Consider the following 22,563-nt stretch of genomic DNA (forward strand, 5'->3'; position numbering starts at 1 on the left):
CTTTTAGTGGGGGAGATTTGTAACACCCGTATAATTTTATTATTAATTTAAATTGGAATATTTAATTAATAATTAGAATTATTAAGGATTTTGAGGAAATAATGAATAAATTATGGTTTAAGGCATTTGGGCCATATGAGGAAATAGTAAAGATGCGGGTGTAATTTAGTAAAGCTTTCACTAATCTCAATATTATTATTTTTTCATAAAATAATTGGAAATTGGGAAACAAAGGAAGAACGTGAAAGAACATAATTGGGAACAAGGAACGTGAAGGAGAATTGTAGAGGGAGAGACCAAGAACCAAGACTTTTATCTGAGGTAAGGGGAGACTCTCCGTTTAATCTCTTTTATCGTATTATGGGTGATAGTATGGATTAGGAGTATGATTGGATCCGTTGATTCTATATTCTGAATCTTCATCTATGTTCATCATTAAAATTGAACTGTTAACCCCTAATAACTGATAGATTTAGGGTATGATGAATAGAATTAGTAGGGAATCATATACTATGGTTATGGATGAATTCGTATGCTGTTTAGATGTGATTTTTCTGGTTTTTAGACTCAAAATCGTGGACTGGTATGAGTAAAAACGAATGGGTTTTGGACTGTTACGAATTCTGCAGGTTCTGGGTATTTTCTGGTGTTTCGCGTATGAAACAGTGCCATACGCGTATGGGATGAGGTCATACACGTATGGGGGACACTCCCAATGGGCTATACGCGTATGATACGCAGTTGCCCTGTCCCAAATACCACGTACTGGTGTTTTGCGTATGAGAGCGTATGAGGATGCTCATACGCGTATGGAAATATTGAAAGAGGAAAATTATTCTGGTGATACGCGTATGGCAAGACTGATACGCGTATGAGGTTGCTTGTAGGCAAAATCTGATCCTGTTGAGATGCGTATGATACGCGTATGAGGCAAGGGGATACGCGTATGGACTCGTATGGACCCTATGATACACGTACGGCTTCCTGTATGTGAAATTTCTGTTTTGTGATTTTTCTGGAAAGTTCGATGATGTGTAACTTTTGACTTGTAGGCCTGTTTGTATGCTGTTTGAGATTGTGTAAACCTTGTGATGTGATTCTGTGGTTTACTGATGATTGATTGTATTGAATGATGTCAATGTATATATGAACATGCTTAGTATTGATGATGATGATGATGATGAAATGAGTATAGATGATGCTACTCATAGAATGGTAATGATGAAAGTATGTTATATATATGTTGCATGCATTCATAAACATGGGCTGAATCCTATATGATGAGAGGATTCAGCGAGGGGCAGAATTCCCATTGTGTGTAATTTGTGCTGGCAGGGCCGTATCTGGATGATGATAGATCGGTCGGTGGATGATTTCCACTGGTGATGATTGGTACCACATGCATAGTGTCAGTTTCATACATGTGCATGATTTGTTTATAGCATGATGATATATGTTACATGTTGACTGTCTGTTTATCTGTGGATGTATGAATGATTGATTTGTCCGAATATGAAACAATTGGGTGAATGATATAACTATGATATGTTATTATTTATGATGCAATAACATTGGTTAACTGTGATGAGACTCACCCTTACTTGTTGTCATTTTCAAATTGAGGTAGCGGCGCGACTTGGTGAGGATTAGCTCATAAGTCGGTTTTTAGTTATAGTGTCGGTGTCATGCTCTGGTAGATGTAACACTGGGAACACGTTTGTTTTGAGTTGATTATAACTCTAATTGGCTTTGTTGGTTGAGTCGGATACATTAATGATGAATGTTGACTCTGTGCTTTTAATTCCGCTGTGTAAAACATGATTTTATTTAATGAGTTATAATTTCAGTTGTTTCAGTGAATGCATGATATGTACCGACGTGTGTTTTCTTCATTTTATGAACTGTGACACCTCTTGCATGTTTACTCTGATCAATACTTATTTAACTGCCGCGGGTTATTAGAGGGGTGTTACAAAGTGCATTTGCATTTAGCACAAAAATTAAGGTCAATTTCACAAATAAATTAACTTACCTATATAACCAAAATTTTTAAGATAAGTTGAAACTCTTGATCAATAACAAGGGTATTTTTCAAATAGAATAAAACCAACCGTGTAGACATATGTGAATATAGTCAATCATTTCGTCGCCAATTTAAAAATCCTTTTCAATCATTTTTAAAGTGAACGCAAATCAAACACTTGATCAGCACCAATTTCTTTTCAAATTTAAATACCAGTTGAAAAAGGAATGGTTATGATGTATTTATCATATCCGTTTCTCAAATATTTGGGTTGCTAGTCATCAGGGCCGACTATTCACCGGTGCAACCAGTGATGTAGCACTAGGCCAATATTCTGAGGTGCCATATTTTTCAATTACTAACATAAAAAAAAAAAAAATACTCTACTCCAAATATAAAAGTGAGAGTGAGTTTGTGTTTTGCCGCATGTGAAGGATATAGTATAAATGTGTTAGACTGATTTTCTTTTTGAATAGTTATATTTTTGCGTTTTTTTTTACCTTAATAATAACATTATCACGAATGTGTGTTAGTTTAACCAAATATAATAATATTATCACATTAAGTATATAGTTTCTAATTTCAAATATATTTGTAAATAAAAAACAAAGAGCTTCTTTTATTAAAATCATTATCTTTTTAAATAAACATTCTTTTGTTTAATATTATTTAACTAAATATCTAAATTAATTATTAATTTCTAGTTTTCTTAATTTAAATTAATTAATTATTCTAAGTACTAATTTAATATAAATAAAAAGTACTAATTTAATAATTTAGCGTAGGAATACAATTTTACAATAGGATTACTAATAAAATTAGAACAGGGCCTCTGGATTAATTAGGACCCTCATAGTGGTACCTAGTTTGTGGCTTGAATGTTTGTCTTCTGTGTAAAATATGTTAATCAAACGAACTTAGGTTCATCTTACAACTTCATAATAAAACTCTTGTGATGAAAAGGAATGGTTAGGATGTATTTATCCCATTCAATGCGTTCCCCGAGTATTTTGATTTCTATCCGTACTAAGCTTGTGGTTAGAATACTCGTCTCCCACCTAAAAATAACGTAACTCATCAAACTATATTTTTTCTGCCCATATGCATCAAAAACCTTTTCCAAAAGAACATGTTTATCTATTCTACCGCGACACAAACAAACACTTATTCCTTCCACGCGAGCACACGCAAGCAACATTTAACCATTAGAATGCGACCCTAACATCGTTCATTAAAATCAACCAACCAACAATTATTTTCTACTAAATACTACGTAGTCTAGAGTTTCCCATCGCACTAGAGGATATGTAGGAGCGAGATTTAATGTCTCGTCAGAATCAATAATAAAAATCCTAAAAATTGTTCTTTCTTTCTTTTTCACATAAGAATTAGAAGATCGCAAGTAGACACCACGCTTACATCCTTCACAAAACTAACTAAATGGGTCCCATTGAGTACAGTGGTAGTAAGGGGTGCTAAACCTTTTCCTTGCATGCGATACGCTTGGATATTTTTCACGCCACGACAGCTGGGGACTTTTCTCCTAAGTGACTCCACCCTATTTTAGTTGTTTATGTTAAGTGTTTTCTTTTTTTTACATGCCTTATTCTTCTCCTTTTTTTCTTTACATGCTTTCATAATTGTATATTCAAATGTTTTATAATCTTGTATATGGTATCGTTGGAATGCTCTAGTTATTGGTACATTGTGAGGAAAAAATTTATACCCGAGCTTTGAGAGAAATTTAAGCTTAAGATGGTGATTTCATAGTGTTGGCCTACTTGACGTAATGTCTCATTGGGTTGGCGCGAAAACCCCGCATAAAGTAGATCCTCTTGAGAATATTAGTGTCTTGCAAGTTATTTGCAATGGTTGTAATATTTTCAAATAGGGTACGTGACTCTATGGATCTTTAGTAGAACCCTAAACCAATGACTATCAGGACAGATGGTTTTATAGTGCTGACTTGCTTAACTTATTGTCTCATTGGGTTGGCGCAACAACCTCACCCAAAATAGACTCTCTTGAGAGTATTGTTGTCTTGCAAGTTATCTGTGACGGTGGCAATATTTTCTAGTAGAATCCTTGACTTCGGGAACCGTGTCTAAAACTTTGGAGCCGATGGTTGCAGAGTGTTAGCATGCTTGACTTATTGTCTCATTTGGTTGACACAAATACCTAACTTATAATAGATCCTCTTAAGAAAATTGTTCACTTACAAGTTATTTGCAATGGTATCAATACTTTCATATAGAGTATGTGACTTATAGAACCTTATAAAATCTTTGAGCCACCCCTTTGTGAGAATCACTTTGTGCCAAACAATTAGAACTATTTTGTTATACAATCTCAATACTTATAAACCCATAATATGCATGACATTACATCACATAAATTTTCATAAAAGAGATTATTAGCCTATGGTTTTTATTTACAAGGAATTTAAAAATGACTTAAGTTGTGTAGTGAGTATTTGAAAGACAAGATGCATTTAGACAAAAGAAATACGCTGTTACTCAAGTTCAGAGTGCCGAAAGCAGATAATCTAATAGCCTTGAGTGCTAAGCTAACATCAATCAAGCATAACAACTTCAGAGAAAGACATGGAAAGATACTGAAATTATTGACAGTGAAGATAGTTGTGTGGGCTTTGGTTGCTTTAGCCCAATACTATAATCATCCTCTCCGATGTTTCACTTTACAAGACTTCTAAATGGCTCCAACCATAGAAGAATTTGAAAGGATCTTGGACCGTTATCTGAAAGATTATAGTCCATTCATAAGCTTGAGAGATACTATGACACCAAAAAATATAGCAGCAACATCATATCTTACTATAAGGGATATAACACCAAATCTGGAATCTAGAGGATTTTCGAGGAAATTATTGGAAGAAAAAGCAATAACATTGTGTAGTAACCGGCTTAAAAATTTAGAGAGTCGCCGCCACGAATTTTAATCCTAACGGAAGGGAATATAATGGGTAACCCTAAATGCTCAGAGACTCTAAAATCGCGAGTTAATTAAATAAAGGGAAGGTTTTAGACACCCTTTATTTCCCTTGTACTCAAAGGGACCCCTTTAGGTTTAGGTTCGAGGTGTGTTTATTAATTTCTATACATTATGCCTTTATTATTTTATTTATATTCATTTACAAAGAAACCATTTTTTACTTATTATTATACTCGCTAGGGTTTCAAAATCCTATTCCTACGTATCCCCAGGTTTGAAAATTGCGTAATCGTGGGCGTAGTTCGAAGTTTGATTTGAAAGCAAGTACACAATACCTCTTTTGAAAATTGATTTTGAATGTTTGATTATGTTAGTTAAAACGTTTTCGATTGGTGAGCTATTTTGATTAGGTGTGATTGGTTGAAAAAGAGTTGATCTTCTTTAGAATTATTAGATCGCGTTAGGCGGAATAATTAATTCTGGTCGATGAGGAGTTGATCCTTATTTGAATTCAATCACTCTAGGCGAATAAATTCATTTTGTTTGATTAGTTAATCCTTATTAGAAATCTGATCACTCTAGGCGAAGGAATTTGACCGTGTTTGTGAATTTATCGCGAGTTTTAAGAAACTTTTGCGTAATCGAATTAAATAATCAACTAATGCAACGTTTGACCGACCGATCAATATTTCGAGGATGTGTTCGCTATACCTAAGTCGCTCCAAATCCAACACCCATCCTTCCACCCCCCATAGCACCAATAGAGGCCTCTTGCAAGAGAGAGATGCTAAACAAATTCGGGAAAAGATATTTTAAAATATTCTTCATTTAATTCTAAACCATTTTTTATTTATTCAATATCAATACAAATATTTTACTTAATTTAACATATACTTTATACAAAATCTAAAAACAATAATGGCAGTTAACGAATTTATTTAATTAGTATAAAATTATTTTATTTTTTTCATATATATAGCAAAAGGTACTACTCTACAAGTACAAACAAAAAAACAGTTGTTGTTAGATATTGATTTTGTGTCATTTGTCATCAATATAACGTCGATTTCTTCTTCTTCCAGCACACCGAATGTCATGAACATTCAATCCAAAATCAAGCACAGTTCATCACTAGAATTCATTTCCACGAATTATAACAACTTAGAAGACAAGTCGATTCAAGATCTTGTAGGTATATTGCATCAAACGTGTCAATTTAAAACTTTAGAACAAGTTGAAGGTGTTTTGGTGAGTAGAGATACGAGACTGAGAAAAGAGATTCAACAACTGTGACAAAAAGTTGAAATGGAGAGACAAAAGCTTCACTTTGAGAGTCAGTCGAGGATTCAGGCTAAGGTAGGTTTTAGGAAAAAGGAAGAATTGTATGAGTAAGAGAAAAGTACATGAAAGTTATGAATGTTTGGTGAAGAAGTTAAGAAGTTGAAGGAAAAATGTGTTAATGATGGGAATGAAGATGCTCACCATTCTTCTAGACCTGAATACCAACAGCAACTCCAAGAAAATGGTGAACATCTTTATTCCCATCATTAACATATTTTTCCTTCAACTTTTTAACTTCCTTCAATAAGTTATTCAGAAGTTTCATGTACTTCTGAATAACTACAAGATCTTCAACTTGTTCAAAAGTTTTAAGTTGACACGTTCGACGCAATATACCTACAAGATCTTGAATCGACTTGTCTTCTAAATTATTAGAGTTCAAAGAAATGAATTCCAGTGATGAACTGGGCTCGATTTTGGGTTGAATGTTCATGACATTCGATGTGCATGAAGAAGTAGTAGAAGAAGAAGAAGAAGAAGAAGAAGAAGAAGGAGGAGGAGAAGGAGAAGAAGAAGACGACGACGTCATATTGATGACAAATGAGACAAAATCAATATCTAACAACAACTGTTTTTTGTTTGTACTTGTAGAGTAGTACCTTTTGCTATATATATTAAATAAATAATAATAATTTTATACTAATTAAAGAAATTCGTTAATTGCCATTACTGTTTTTAGATTTGATATATAATATATGTTAAATTAAGTAAAATATTTGTATTGATATTGAATAGAACAAAAATGGTTTAGAATTAAATGAGGGGTATATATCAAGAATATTATTAGTAATGTAAAACTTATTAATTTTTGCTTAATACTCAATAAATTTTAAGATTTTTAAATAAATGAAGGACACGTCGTTTCAATAAATCAAACTAAGACTTTTAATTCTTGTCATTTCTTCACTTTTTCTAAATTAATTTTGTACGAAATCAATGGATATTTGACCGTGTTTGTAAAATTTAATCGAAATAAGTTCGTCCTTCTCTTAATATTTATCTCAATCCTTTTTTTTCTACTTTATAACCATGACTAGATTGTCACGTGTAATATTTTGGTAACATGGAACTATTAGTTTTTATTTTCAATTATTTTTAAATCTAAGTAATATTTCTTATCTTTATTATTTAATTTACATATTAAAGAAAGCTGGATAGAAAAAAAATCAAAATTTTGAACTAAACAAGAATTTAACTAGAGACTTCTTAGTCATTGGATAACATCCTCTACCACCTTACTAATATATTTTGAAAATATCTCAATATACCCCTTGAATCTCTTACCCACCTAGAAAAATTCTAATTATGTCTCCTGCTTCCGTAGATACACATTAGGAAGCATATTTTTTTTAAATTTGGTTTTTTTTGGAGGTACATTTATGAAAGCATAAAAAACATAGTGAACGTTGGAAAAATTCAAAGGAATTCAAATTCTTGAAATCTTTCGTAGATATATCTACGGAAAGTGTTAAAAAAAGAGTGTTTCGTAGATGCGTCTGCAGAACATTCTGCTATATTTTAAATCAACTGCATTTTACTCCAAAACTCATTTTTCTTTATAACAATAATGGAACCTCATGTTAGTTGGGAAAGCAAGGAATTGGGAGGAAGACGATTGGTCCTTGGACGTTGCTGGCTGGTTCATTATCGATAACGATGATGATCAGTACCTGGTCACACTCCTGCTTGATCAGATTTCAAGTGTTCATTTGGTGCATGATGAGAGGGACATTGTCATATGGGCTGCCAAGAAGATGAAGGATTCTCGGCAAAATCGTGTGCGTTAGCTATTAGAAGTAGAGGGGAATCTACTGTTGGGGAAGAAGAGAATTTGAAAAAGCTGAAGTTTATGTGGAAGATTGAGGCACACTCAAAGGCTAAAATTTTCTTTCCGAGACTTGTGTTGGATAGAAAACCGACGAGACAGCAGTTGAAGAAGAGAGGGATCTTGACTTCGGCTATCGATTGTTGTTGCATTTTCTGTTTTAGATCAGAGGAGGATGCTAATCATTTATTTTTTTCGTGCCCAATCTTGGAGAAAATGTGGGAGAAAGTTGGCTCTTGGATAGGCGGTTCCATTTCGTTGACAATCCTTAAGTTAAGTTGTTTTCTTTGACAAAATTAAGATTTTAGACGAAAGATTAACTGTCGGTGTTATTTGGATGGCGGTGGTTTAGAACATTTGGATTATGAAGAATACAATTTTGTTTAGAGGTAGCATATTTAGCTTCGACGAGTGTGTCAGTGCTATAGTGTTATCCTCTTGGAAGTGGTTTAGAGCAGTTAATGTTTCATTTGCGTCCTGTAATTTTTATTTTTGGAACATTTTACCTCTTTCTTGTGTAAAGAGGTAATTGTTCTTTTTCAGTTGATTGTTTTATATCCTTTGGCTTTTATGAAATATCATTACCTATTGAAAAAAAATTATTTTTTTGACATTGGTTATTTATCATTTAGAAGACATGACAAACACATTTTGTAAAGATGAAGCCCAAGTGTTTGCAATGTTTGACTCTTTGAAAAACTAAAATATCTCACCATTAGGTGTGTTTGTTTCAAGTTACAAAATAACATTCATAGAAATATGATATATTAGAAATGCAATAATGTCATGTTTGTTTCAAGTGTTTGAAAAGTATTCACAAATATTTTTTATTTCTAAGAATTTATTTTACACATGATTTCTTCCTTAATTATTCTCATATTAAAGGGTGAGAACCCAACATTTCCATAAAAATAAATTCCAACTAACTCTAATTTGCCTTGTTTATATTTGTATTAAACCATGCTTTTGGTTAAATATTGGGGACCACCTTAAAAGTAATGGTTTGTTCCCTTGTATGGCTTTATGTTTCTTTTTGGTCCATAAAATAAAATAATACAAAGCAGCAGCATACATCAACAGTTTAAAAACTAATGCTAACCGATAGTTATTCTTTTTCTATGACATTGCATACAAAAATCGAACAAATAATAGTAGAACTTGTGCAAATAAGAAAAAATAAGTTCCTACTTCAATAACATGTGAATGTGTTCATGAATCATAATAAGCAATTTGTAATCATACCAATGACTACTGATGTAGAATCTTAAATACATGTAACTGAAGGCTTAATACAACAATTCTAGAACAATGATTATGGAAAACACTACTTGCAGTAGTGGCTTGTCCTTCTTTCAATTGTTGAGCAGTTGCTTCAAAAGCATCAGCATTCTGAATTGAATGCCTAATGATGGTAACAACGGTATCATTCAAGATTGACTTCAGCAACCGCCGTAGCTTGCTTGTAGAGCATTGCAACCTGCACAAAACAGTTATTTAGTTTTGTTTACATTAATTGTGTTGGAACCATTTTCCATAGGCACCATATAAATTGTGTTGGATAAGTAAAATCAGGCAAGCTGTTGAGAATTGAAACCAGCCCTTTGCAACTGCACAAAAACAGTTATTCAGTTTTTTTGCGCACAATTTATGCAAAGTGGAACTACAAACACATAAAGCTTACAAAACTTTGAATTATATAGAATCTTAAATTGGTAAAAGAATGGCAATTGGAAAGGAGACAAACCCATATACATATATGAAGGTAGGAGTTTTTTTTGTCAGAAGTTATTTTTCATATAGCTGCATGCAGGCATCATAACTGCACTTGGAAACCTGTTGGTGGCAGGAAATTCAGACAATGAGAGTAAGAATTTCATTTATCTCACATGCAGAACTTCTCATTTGCTCCCCTTCCATGTAAATAACTACGTACCTTGTAATTAACCCGTTAATTAAATTAAACATAAAAAAAACATCAATTAGCATATAAGTGATATATATATATATATATATATATATATATATATATATATATATATATATATATATATATATATATATATATATATATATATAAATATAAATTTTCAATGAGATTTTATTACATAGCTATACTCACATTATGACGGTGGAAAGCAATGATATTCATTTCAATGGCAGCGACAATGCAATTAGCATGTTTACAAAATTCATAAACTTTTTTATAGCTACTTAGCACCGTCATTGTAATTGTAATTCTTAGCCCAAGAAATGAACGGAAGATAAGTGGTGTAATAAGTAGTACATGAAAAGAGAATGGGGATTAATTGGCTCATTAACCCTCATTCTCTTTTCCTTTACTACTTATTACGCAATCATATTCTGTCTATTTCTTGTGAGAATCACAATTACAATGTTGTTGTTAGAGAACCTCACGGCAACTCTAAATAAAAGTTTATAAATATTTTAAACATGCTAATTGCATTGGCATTGAAATGATTATAACTGCTTCCACCGCCATAATATAGTTATATAATAAAATAATATTTATTGAAAATTTATATATTTGTTTACGAGTTATATGCTAATTGATTTTTTTTTTTTTTGTGTTTAATTTAATTAACAGGTCAATTAGAAGGTACAATTGTTTACATGCAGTGGAGAAAATGTGGATGCATATGTTTATCAAAGTCTTTCATGATTTTATATAGTTTAGCCGAAATAGTTCTTTCACAATTTTCTAAATTTGAAAAATTCTACCTAAAATAAAGATAACATTCACTTTGTTTGCTGAATCCTTGCAGAAAAATGGTGCAGAAGATACTCCAAACTATTTCTCTCCAATTTTCACATCTTTGAAGCCTAAACAAAGCAATTAAAATAGGTTACTCTTTCAAAAGCTTATGTCACCATTTTTTAATGCACAAAATACCATTTCATTTTGACTTTAAATACATATACATTTACAACTAAACACTAAAAGAATAATCATTTTATACAATTTTGCATCATGCATAAATAGTGTTAATAGAATAAGGAACATATGTTGCATTCAAAGAAAAGGAAATCATGTACCACTAACCTTCCTCTTGGAAGAGTCCTTGAAATCAAACTTTACCGCAAACTTAGCAGCCATCTCCTTTAAATCTCTGACTTCTTCTACCAGCTTGAGAGGGGTGCTTTCTAATGAGGCAGGTTTTTATGTTAAAACAAGATTGTAGCTCTTAAGCTTAATTGAATGTAAATGAATGGCTTTATAGCCAATACAGAAACTGAAAAGGAGTAAAATAGGGACCATGATTTACATTACTATGTCATGGCTATTTTTAAGGAGGAATAAATCAATAAAGAATAGTATTCCTAAAGAATAGGTTTATTCGAAAACTAAAACCTGGAAGGGGAGGCCGGTCGGTCCACCATTATTTTTTTATTACTTTTACTATTTAATTACTATAACTTCTATGTTTTTATTTGTTTATTTGATTATTCATGATTGATTTGCTAGATTGTTTACTTTTTTATTATTATTTAGGCTCTGCTTGGTAAGACATATTTTCGAGCTTATAGCTTATGTCTTATAAAATCATATGACAATTTAGACCCGTTTGGTAACGGTCTTTTCATCACGAGCTTATAGCTTATTTTACTAGCTTATAACTTATTTTCCAGACGCTATTTCAAATAGCGTTTTAGCTTATGTCTTATAGCTTATTATTTTTTCTTCCTTTTTTATCCTTATTATTTTATTTAAAATTCATTTTTAACCTTTATAATTTATTTTAATTTAAAATAAAATAATTATATATTAAATATCTTTTATGTCATTTAACATTTATAAGTTAATATTACCGTAGAAGCTTTTTTTTCTTCTCTCTCTACTGTAGATTCGCTCTGACCTCTCTCTAAAAGAGGGGTTAGGGTTCCTCGCGGATTACAGCTGATGAACGCAAATTCAAGGTCTATTGGGGAAGGAGAGTGGAGAAGAGTCAATCACAAACACAGAATTCTGTTTTTGCAACGTCGATGGGATGTGTTTCCGACGGGGGGAAGGAATCGCAATCACTGCGATGAAGGGGTGGAGGTGTCGTCGTTCTTCATTTCTGATTTTCTTGATTTTTCGAAGGCGAAGGACCTCTTCGAGCTGTTTGGTTGTATCGGTAGGGTGGTTGAAGTCGCAATATCGCCGAGGAGAAATAACAGAGGCAGACGTTTCGGTTTCGCTAGGTTCAAGGAGGTGGAAGATGTCAAGATGCTTGGGGTTCGTTTAGATAATGTCCAGATTGCGGGGAACAAAATTCATGCTAACCCTTCTAGATTTGTTAGAGGTGAAGTGCTGAAAGGTGTTGAGAGGAGTTTGGGGGCGGAAGGAAAACGGGGGTCAGTACGGTTTCAAACCTCAGAGGTGTATAAGGGAGAGCATGGTGATTTTGGGGGGAGGAAAGCGGGTAGAAGTTATGCTTAAGCAGTTCAAAAGGTCAATGGCAAGGGTGGGTGCAGTCAGAACTTGTCAACTTCTTTGTGTTTTTCTTCTAACGACGAGGATAGGAAGCGTTTTAGCAAGGCATACGTGGGCAGAGTGAAAATTCCAGGCTCTGCTTATAATATTCAATCACACTTTGATATGGAGGGTATGTTTGCAGTAAAGGTGTCTCCTATGGGAGGTAATATGTGTTTATTGGAAGATAGGGAACCTGGTTTCATAGAAGACATGATTGGAGAGGGGGAGGTATGGTGGAAAGATTGGTTTGAAGACATTAGCAAATGGAAAGATGCAGACAGGGACGAGTCTAGAGTCGTGTGGCTTAGAGTTTTTGGAATCCCGCCCCTCGCTTGGAATTCTGAATTTTTTATGGCTCTCGGAGGATGTTTGGGTGAATTCATTTGCATTGATGAACATACAGCTAGTGGCGTTTGCTTTGATGTGGCTCGTGTCATGGTAAGGGTGAAATTGTCTGCTGCTGTCCCGAATTCTCTAAAGGTGACCATAGATGGCATTCCCTTCTTGTTGTTGCTTAAAGAAGACAGCTATGGCTCTTCGTGGGCGTTTTCAGGTAATCCTAAAACTCAAAACCCTGGCCCCGAATCTACGGATTCAGATGATTTATTGTCAAACGATTTACAGGTGGAGTCCGTTTTTTCTGGGGAAGACTTTTTGGAAGATAGTTTCGGGTCAGCTCCGGATGTTTTTCCTGTCTTATTTCCTAATTCTCCTCATCGTCCCGGGCCGATTAACATTAGTGGGTGTCGAGGAGAGGATAAGGTGAACCAAATTGCAGGAGGTACTGGTATCAACCGGAAGGGGGTTTTTGAATCTGTTGATAGTAGTTTTGATGACGCTGTTCGGGCGGTGAAGATTAAGGAGAGGGTGGACGGGGGTAAAGGGAAGTTGGTGCCTAACAGTGCGGGGTTGCTCGTGGATGGGGCAGGAGAGTTCGTGAACGTGTCGAAGGGAGAGAATCCAAGACAGGACACATGTGGTCCCCATGTGCAACCGCAGACCCTTAGTTCTAATTCCATTTCTAATTCCTTTTCTCATTCTGTCTCTCAATCTGTTGTGGGGTGCAGTATCTTAAAGGAGAGGGCTGGTAGAAGCATGGAGCAGGGTATGGTTATTGGTGATGTTAAAACAAAAAAGGTGAAATATAAATGGTTGAAGGATAAAGTGGGCAGGGGAGGTAACGCTTATTCTAGTGGGAGGAAAAGGAAGATAGTCAAGAATAAAGGGCTGTGTGGCGGAGTTTATTCTTTGTTTGGGAGTGCAAATTCCGGTGATGGTGGGTCTAAGACGGCGGTGTATGGGAGACATAGTGAAGATTCCGATATTTGTAGGAATAACAAGAAATTGTGGGGTATGTTGGACGGCAACATCAAGGAGAAATTGTTGGAGGCTATTTTAGGTTTGGGTGTAGTAGATATGGAGGGTGTAGGTAATTTAGGGAGAAGAATTGAGTTATTGGAGAATGGGGAAGAGATATCAAAGGAGGGCGGGAGGGAGTTAAAAAAGGTGTCTTTATGATTATCGGAAGTTTTAATATAAGAGGGGGGATGAAGGCTCTAAAGAGGAGGAGAATTAGCGTCATTATTAAAAAAGGGAATGCGGATGTTTTTATGATTCAAGAGTCTAAGATGTCTTGTCTAAAAGAGGAGATGGTTAGAAGTTTTTGGAGTAACACGGAGATTGGTTATTCTTTCTCGAATGCTTCGGGGAACTCGGGTGGCCTTATTACGCTTCGGAAAGTTGGAAGTGTGGATGTTTTATATAGTTTTAAAGGCGAAGGTTTTTTGGGTATTAAAATGGTTTGGAAGGGGGAGATGTACTATTTGGTCAACATTTATTCCTCATGTGATTTTGCAAAAAAAAGGAGGTTGTGGGATTCTTTGTTGGATTTGAAGGCCAAATTTAACGATGGTGAGTGGATTATGGGAGGGGACTTCAATTCTATTAAAGATAGGAGGGAGAGGAAGGGAAGATCCTTAGTGATAAAGAAGAAGGAGGTGGAAGCCTTTTCGGAGTTCATTCAAAAAAGTGTGTTGATTGACATTCCGTGCAAAGGAAAGAAATTTTCTTGGTTTAGTGGGGATGGAAAGTCCATGAGTAGAATAGATCGTTTCCTTGTGGCCGATAATGTGGTTAGTAGATGGGGTGTGGTTGGGCAATTGATCGGAGATAGAGATATTTCGGATCATAGTCCGGTGTGGCTTATGTCGGATGTTGCTAATTGGGGTCCTAAACCATTTATGTTCAATAATGAATGGTTTTCTCATGTCGATTTCCTTCCTTTTGTGGGGGTTGAGTGGAAGAAGATGGTGGTTTGTGGTAGAGGTGGTTTTGTCTTAAAAGAGAAGCTTCGGCTTTTCAAGGATATTCTTAGGAGGTGGAATAAGGAGGTTTTTGGGAAAATTGATGTGGAGGTGGAAGAGGGTGTGAGGGATATTAACTTGGCCGATGACATTGTAGGGGCGGATGATGGCTCTTTATTCTCGGTCACTTTGGAGAGGAGGAAAGAGGCGTCAAGTCGGTTTTGGAGGAATATGCGGATAAAAGAGAATATGCTTCTTCAAAAGTCTAGATTAAAATGGTTGAGGGAAGGGGATGATAATAGTCGGTTCTTTCACAAGGTGATTAAGGAGAAGAGAAGGATTAAACATATTTGCCCTATTCTTACGGGAGGGAGTATGGCGGTATCGGTGGAAGAGGTTAGGGAGGCGGTTGTGGATCATTTTGGTAGAAAATTCGTTGAGGTGGATGAGAGAAGACCTTGTTTGGAAGGAATTCATGTGAAGAGCATTAAGAAGGAGACTTCGGTAGACATTGAGAAACCTTTTTTAGAGAGCGAGATAAAGGAAGCTATTTGGAGTTGTGGAGGTGATAAAAGTCCGGGTCCGGATGGGTACACTTTTCTTTTCCTTAAAAAGTGTTGGCATGTAGTCAAGGAGGATTTTGTGGCTTTTTTCGAGGCCTTCTATTCCGGTAATGCTCTTTCCAAAGCTATTACTTCTTCTTTCTTAACGTTAATTCCTAAATCATCCGATCCTTTGGGCTTGGATGACTACCGCCCCATTTGTTGGGTGGGATGTTTGTATAAGGTGGTTGCCAAACTCTTGGCGGGTATATTGAAAGGTGTGCTAGATCCGATCGTTTCCCCTTGCCAAAGTGCTTTTGTGCCGGGAAGACAATTGTTGGATGGGGTTCTAGTTGCAAATGAGGTTGTTGATTTTGCTAGAAAGGAAAATAAAAATTGTTTGCTCTTCAAAGTTGATTTTAAAAAAGCATACGATTGTGTGAGTTTGAACTATTTAAGGTCTATGTTAAGAAGAATGGGTTTTGGTAATAGATGGATGAAGTGGATGGAGTTATTGGTTTTTAATAATATCAAAAATAAAACTCACACGTTTAAATAAATTACACCCACTAAAATCACATCTAAATATATTTCAAACTCATTCCTATTAAATATAAGTTTATTTATAAATATGTGATTTTTAAGAAACTATGATACATTTTGATAATAAATCTGTTAATAAAATTCACACTCACTAATGTCACATTTTGATATTATTCAAACACAATTAAATAATAATTTAAAATTATTTTTTAATATATAAATATATTAACTTGTAAATACATATTATAAAATATATATTATATGTTAACTTATAAATATGTTTGGATGATATAAAAAATCACATTTAAATTACATTGATTTAGTTCAAACATGTTTTAATAGTATTTCAATATATATTTGGATGTGTTTTGTAAATTATTTAAACGTATGAGTTTTATTTTAGATGTTATTAGAAATTAATTTTAAGTTATATAAAATGGTTTTGTAAAATATTTAAATGTGGTTTTAGTGGATGTAAATTTTATTTAAAGATTTATTATCAAAATATATTAAGTATTACTAATAATTAAAATTTTGATATAAGTGTTATTTGTAAGTTAAAACTTGAAAACAAACTTTAAAACAAATTAATATAAATTTTATTTGTAAGTTAAAACTTGAATATATATTTTTTTCTTCTAGATTTCTTTGATAACTAAATAAAATTAAAATAAATAAATAAATAAGAAACTGAATATTATGGCTCTGTTTGGTAAAAATATCGGTTGATTGATAAGCTAAAAATAATTATACATATGGCAGTTTAAAAGTAAAAAAAATTAATTTAAAAAAATATTAAAAAAATAACTAAAATAACTTGGTTAAATATTTAAAAAATTAAATAAAAAATTGTTTTCTCAAAAAAAATTAGGAATTAAAATGAATCTTCACTTAATTTTTTTTATATATGTTTAAGTATATTCCTCAGTATAAATACATTAAAGAACCAAAAGAAAGGCTCAAGTGAGACAAATCCAAACACTCACATAGAATTCACTTCTTCACTCTCCACTCTGCAGACAATGAGGTTTTTCCCTTTCTTGCTGTCTTTTTTCTCTTTCATTTTACTTTTGCTGAAATCTGAAATTTTTCTATGTTTTATATGAAGAAAAACCATTATTACTTTCACTCTTGCTTAGTTTTAGCTCTGCCCCATTTCAATTTCATGTTATTATTGTCTTTGCTACATTTGTTTCTACCATCAAAATCATATCTTTGTAATTATCATGAAGAAAAAATGAAACTTTTTGATATATTGTTGACTCATTTGTTTGTAAAACCCTGTGAAGTTTCAATATTCTTAGTCATTTAAACAATTGAAAGTTGAAATCGCGATAATTGATATTCGCGAAGTATCGCATTCAAAGAATACTCTTAGGGTTTCAGTTATTGGTGCATTGTAGAGACATTAGAAACCTTTGATACCGCGGATTAAATTAAAAACATTTTTGTAAAACCCTAAATAGTTTCGAATTTTTTACCATTCTGACAAATTATTTTTATTCAGTTATTGAATATCGGTCTCAAATAGCAGAGAATCGCATTAGAATTAGAGTTTGACCTTAACAGGCTTCAAGTACTCTTTAACAATGGGAGGCCTATTAGTATAGAAAATATCGGTTTATGAGTAGTGTATTTGTCGAGCTGATTCAAGGCTTCCCCGAGTAACCCCATGGGTTGTTCTTTGTCCAATTCCACTGATCCCTGCACATCTCCTCTACACCATATTTGGCCTTCCAACCGAGTTCTCTCTCGGCTTTATCTGTAGATGCATAGACCTCGGTAGCGTCTCCTGGCCTTCTCGGACATAATTTCAATGCAATTTTCTTGCCGGAAGCTTTATTAAATGCGTCAACCATTTCAAGCACAGATGTGCCACGTCCGGTTCCCAAATTGTAAGCCACACAACCTATGTTTTCCGTTGCGAAAAGCTTTCTTAGGGCGGCAATGTGACCGTCTGCTAAGTCCATCACATGGATATAGTCTCGTACCGCAGTGCCATCCCTTGTAGGATAATCGGGACCATATACATTGAGCTCGGGTAATCTTCCAACGGCTACTTGCTGTATATAAGGCATGAGGTTATTTGGGATGCCTTTAGGATCTTCGCCGAGTTGACCACTTTCATGTGCCCCAACTGGATTGAAGTATCTCAGTAAAATGATTCTCCATTCTGGATCAGCTTTCTGAATATCTCGCGCAATTTCTTCAAGGAAAAGCTTTGTCCGTCCATAAGGGTTCGTTGCTTGTAACTTGAAATCCTCCACACATGGTATTGTTTCAGGTTGGCCGTAAACCGTTGCAGACGATGAGAAAACCATGTTTTTGCAATTGTGCTTAGCCATAACTTCATATAGATTGATGGTGCCGACGAGATTATTATCGAAATAACGTTGAGGATTTTGAACACTTTCACCAACTGCTTTTAGCCCAGCAAAATGAATCACAGCCTCGAATTTAGTTTTTGAGAAGAGGTTCTCCAAATCATCTTTATTCCTGAGATCTCCCAGTGTGAATTCAAGATTCTGAGAAAGGTTTGGACCAACGACTTCACGAACGCGGTCCACTGCTTCCATGACAGAATTATCGAAATTATCGATGATGGAAACATGAAACCCATCTCTTAGCAGCTGAACAACAGTATGAGCGCCAATGAAACCAGCCCCGCCGGTTACAAGTATTTTTTGTGATGAAGACGCCATATGTTGAAACAGCAGATATAGAGAGAGGCGTGAGATTTTGAGAGATAGAGAGCGTTGTGTAAAGTGATAGATTTGGAATTTGAGTTTTGGATTTTATAATCATTAGTTGCTATTTTTAGGTAATGGACAGAAAATTGGGATCTGGAATGATTTTGTTAGATTTTAACTTTCTTTCTATCTGTAATCCATTTTCGATTTGTTAAATTAGGCGCGCGGCTAATTTAAGATAAGATTAGTAATTCTGTTTTGTATGTAGGTTCCATTTTTAGCTTCTGGATTGTATTGCCAAGTAAGCTCCTTTTCAACCGTGTTTAGGCCATACTATAATTCTACAACGCGCTGTTAACCTCTTTTTTACAGAATTAGGCCAAACTATAATTTTAAGATGGTATTAGGACTTGTCGATCGGATCATGGGCCACCCACCATTTATATCCACGCACCAAGCTCAATACTGTTGGGTGTGAGGGGTGTATTGGGAAAATCTCAAATTCCATATTAGTTATCGATAGAGTCTGGGAATAGTTTATATCGAGTGAGACCCCTCACATTACTTACCGGTTTTATAGGGACGAGTTATGCGAAACTATAATTCTAATAATTGTGATTACGGTTATATATACAGTATACTATTGCAAAACCCTCTATAGTTGAAAAATTATTTTTCCCTACTAATTTGATTTTTCGGTTTGTGTGTAGTCGCCATCCTGAAGTTCTGTGGGCGCAGCGTTCCGACAAGCTTTACCTGACTGTTTCTCTAACTGATGCCAAGGATGTTTCTGTGAAGTGTGAGCCTCATGGTTTGTTCGCTTTCACTGCTTCTAAGCTTCAACATGAATCCTACAGCTTTACCTTGGAACTTTATGGATCGATTGAACCTGAGGTGAGTGATCTTTCACTGCTTCCAATTTACCGATAGTTTCGGTTTTTTCCATATCCAGTTTTGAAAAGGGTGGATGGTTCTGTATTTAAATTTGTCATTGTGCTATGTAGGGCTGTAAAATTAAATCGAGCTCAAGAAACATACTATGCTCAATTCAGAAAGGACAAAGGGGTTGGTGGAAAAGACTACTGAAGTCCGAAGAGAAACCTGCTCCATACCTAAAGGTCGATTGGAATAAATGGTGTGACGAAGACGCAGAATCAGATTGTAAGCTTTCGTTATCGTAAATAACTTTTTGATCGGTGTTTCAAAATTTAACTCTAATTCAGCATGAGTATTTATATAATTATATTGTTTCGACAACCTTGAAGGTTAAAACTAAATCAATTACTTGCAAGTATTACACTCGTCTGATTGAAGTTTCTATTGGAATTATTGCAGCTGAATTGATATCCGATGATGATGGACGGGTAAGTCAACTTTATTTCTCGTCGCATGTAATTTTGAGTTGTAGAGTTTAACAAACCTCGAACTCCAAGTACTTAATCTTATACAATTCAACTTGTTCTTTTGCAGTTTGCTGGCGAAGATGATGAAAGCAGTGACGATGAAGGAATGTTATGTAAGTGAATCAGTTGCATCTCTTCTTTAGCTACAGCGATTCTTTCAATTGCTTGCATCTTCTTTGAGAGCGTGTAAGGCGTGCTACTGCTACCGCATAGTGCTCAAAATCTATCACGGTTAAATCGCGGTTAAATAGGATCTCATAAAATATTTGTCACGGTTAAACCGTAGTTAAATAGTATTCATATTTTTTTTTTGTCGCGATTGAATCATGACTAACCTGCACAAGGTCTAAAAAAACTTAAGACGGTCCTGTCTATAAGATACCTTGGTCTCTGTTTGGATAAACAACTTCATTAAGCAGTTATGCCTGGTCTCTGTTTGGATAAACAACTTCATTAAGCAGTTATGCTTATAGCGTAAGCGCTTATCTTACAGTTTATGTATAAATGATTATCATTTGCAGATCTTCCTGATTTGGAAAAGGCTAGAGGAAAGTGATTTTTATAGTAACATAGGTTGAAAAAGCTTCAAGGAGATGGAATCATATGAAAGTGTTAGAAAGCTGCATGGATAAGACTCATATTGTTGTAGCTATCCTGTTGTATATATAGAATAGAATCTGAGTAGTGCTTTGGAATCTCAAAACAGTCTTCAGCTTCTTGATTACTTGGTACTAATTCTAGTCAAAGGTTTCTTTGATGTGGATGCTGGTTGCATCCTAATCTAACCTCTTTTATTGAAAATATGTTTTTGAAATTATACAACCTTGACATCCATTATTGTTGATTCAAGTTTCTATCTTTGACTGTAAATCCAAGTTTTTTTATTTATATACACAGTCAATGTAATGTAAGGAGTTCTTAGTCACTTAAGCACAATTATTCGGACCTTGCCGCTCCCGTCCCGAAACTAAAGCGAAAAACAAATTTAATTGGAGGCAGGGTCGGGTCGGGTCGGGTGTGAAGAAAACTCGGTTTTTAATTATGGGTATTAAGATAAACGGCTGAGATTACTCCAATCAAGTAGCATAGATATTAGCACATGTATAAATACTATTGGGTACTCACTTTGTACCTTATCCAAAAATATGAATGAAGTATAGAGCATTCTTTTGTGATCTTTCTCTCTTCCAATTCGTTATCTTTCGGTTACATATCTGTAACAAACTTTACTTTCATTTTCTCAATATGGTATCACCGAGCCTTTGAATCCATGGCTCCACCACGAAACACCAACAATTCAAGCAGTTCTGGATCTTCCGATCCCGTTTCCGATCCAACAAGCCCCTATTATGTCCACCCTAGCGACGGTCCAGCCTCTGTATCCATCACACTCGTCCTCAACGGTTCCAATTATCACAGCTGGGCACGATCCATGCGTAGAGCTCTTGGTTGAAAGATGAAATTCGATTTCGTCGACGACACAATTCCTATCCCAATTGATACGTTTGATCCTTCTTTCCGAGCGTGGACACGATGCAACATGCTAGTACACTCTTGGATTATGCGTTCAGTTTCAGAATCAATAGGTCAATCCATCGTCTTCATGGAGAATGCCATTGATGTCTGGAATGACTTGAAGGAACGCTTTGCACAAGGAGATTTGGTGCGCATTTCAGAATTACAACAAGAAATATATTCTTTGAAGCAAGATACTCGTACGGTAACAGAATTTTTTTCTCAACTCAAAATTCTTTGGGAAGAATTGGAAATGTATATGCCAATTCCCACCTGCACATGTAGAATTCGATGTTCTTGTGATGCTATGCGTAGTGCTAGGTCTAATCACAACTTCCTCTGTGTAATTCGTTTTTTGACTAGTTTGAATGATGATTTCAATGTTGTGAAATCACAAATCTTGCTTCTTGATCCTTTACCAAGTTTAAACAGAATCTTTTCCATGGTGATTCAACACGAACGCCAGATTTCACCTGTTTCTAATCAAGTTGATGATGATTCTAAGGTCTTAGTTAATGCTGCTGACAATAGAAGACCGGCTTCCAAAAAGTTTAGACAGAAATTGTGCACTTTCTGTGGAAAATCAGGTCACACAGTTGACACATGTTATAGGAAACATGGAGTTCCCCCTCATCTTCAACGTACCTCTGGCTCAAATGCTCACAATGCAAGTGTAGATAACGCTGAACAATCTAGCTCTGTTGATTCCAATGTTGCTGATACTCAACCTTCCCCACAGCTTACAGCTGAACAATACCAAACACTCATAACCTTGCTACAGAATGTAAATCCTAGCAGCCAATCCAGTACCTCAAATCAGGTGAGGACAGTTCAAAGTGCAGCAAATACAGGTAACATAACCACTTCCCTTTGCTTGCATAATTCCACTGTCAGTTCTTGGATCATAGACTCTGGTGCTAGTGACCACATATGTGGATCTCCTCATTGG

At 34.8% G+C, this 22,563-nt stretch overlaps 2 protein-coding genes across 3 annotated transcripts; one reads left to right on the forward strand and one right to left on the reverse strand.

Annotated features, from left to right (window-relative positions):
- Positions 1-16,964: 16,964 nt before the first annotated feature.
- LOC131594521 (co-chaperone protein p23-2-like) lies at positions 16,965-20,834 on the forward strand. Of its 2 annotated transcripts, XM_058866679.1 has the most exons (6): positions 16,965-17,033; positions 19,407-19,590; positions 19,701-19,857; positions 20,032-20,060; positions 20,167-20,212; positions 20,621-20,834. In XM_058866679.1, exons 1-6 carry the CDS (start codon positions 17,029-17,031, stop codon positions 20,653-20,655), a joined length of 456 nt encoding a protein of 151 aa, XP_058722662.1. In that variant the 5' UTR covers positions 16,965-17,028; the 3' UTR covers positions 20,656-20,834. The 2 variants fall into 2 exon arrangements, 1 of the variants encoding a protein (XP_058722662.1); XR_009281415.1 differs by lacking the exon at positions 20,621-20,834 and having other exon boundaries at positions 19,962-20,060; positions 20,167-20,185.
- On the reverse strand, positions 17,437-18,752 carry LOC131594519 (bifunctional UDP-glucose 4-epimerase and UDP-xylose 4-epimerase 1-like). Its single transcript, XM_058866678.1, has one exon. The coding sequence runs from the start codon at positions 18,706-18,708 to the stop codon at positions 17,656-17,658; it is 1,053 nt and encodes a 350-aa protein (XP_058722661.1). The 5' UTR covers positions 18,709-18,752; the 3' UTR covers positions 17,437-17,655.
- Positions 20,835-22,563: the final 1,729 nt, after the last annotated feature.

This window comes from Vicia villosa, linkage group LG4 (genome assembly GCF_029867415.1).
Source record: "Vicia villosa cultivar HV-30 ecotype Madison, WI linkage group LG4, Vvil1.0, whole genome shotgun sequence".
In the NCBI taxonomy this organism is placed as follows: Eukaryota; Viridiplantae; Streptophyta; class Magnoliopsida; order Fabales; family Fabaceae; genus Vicia; species Vicia villosa.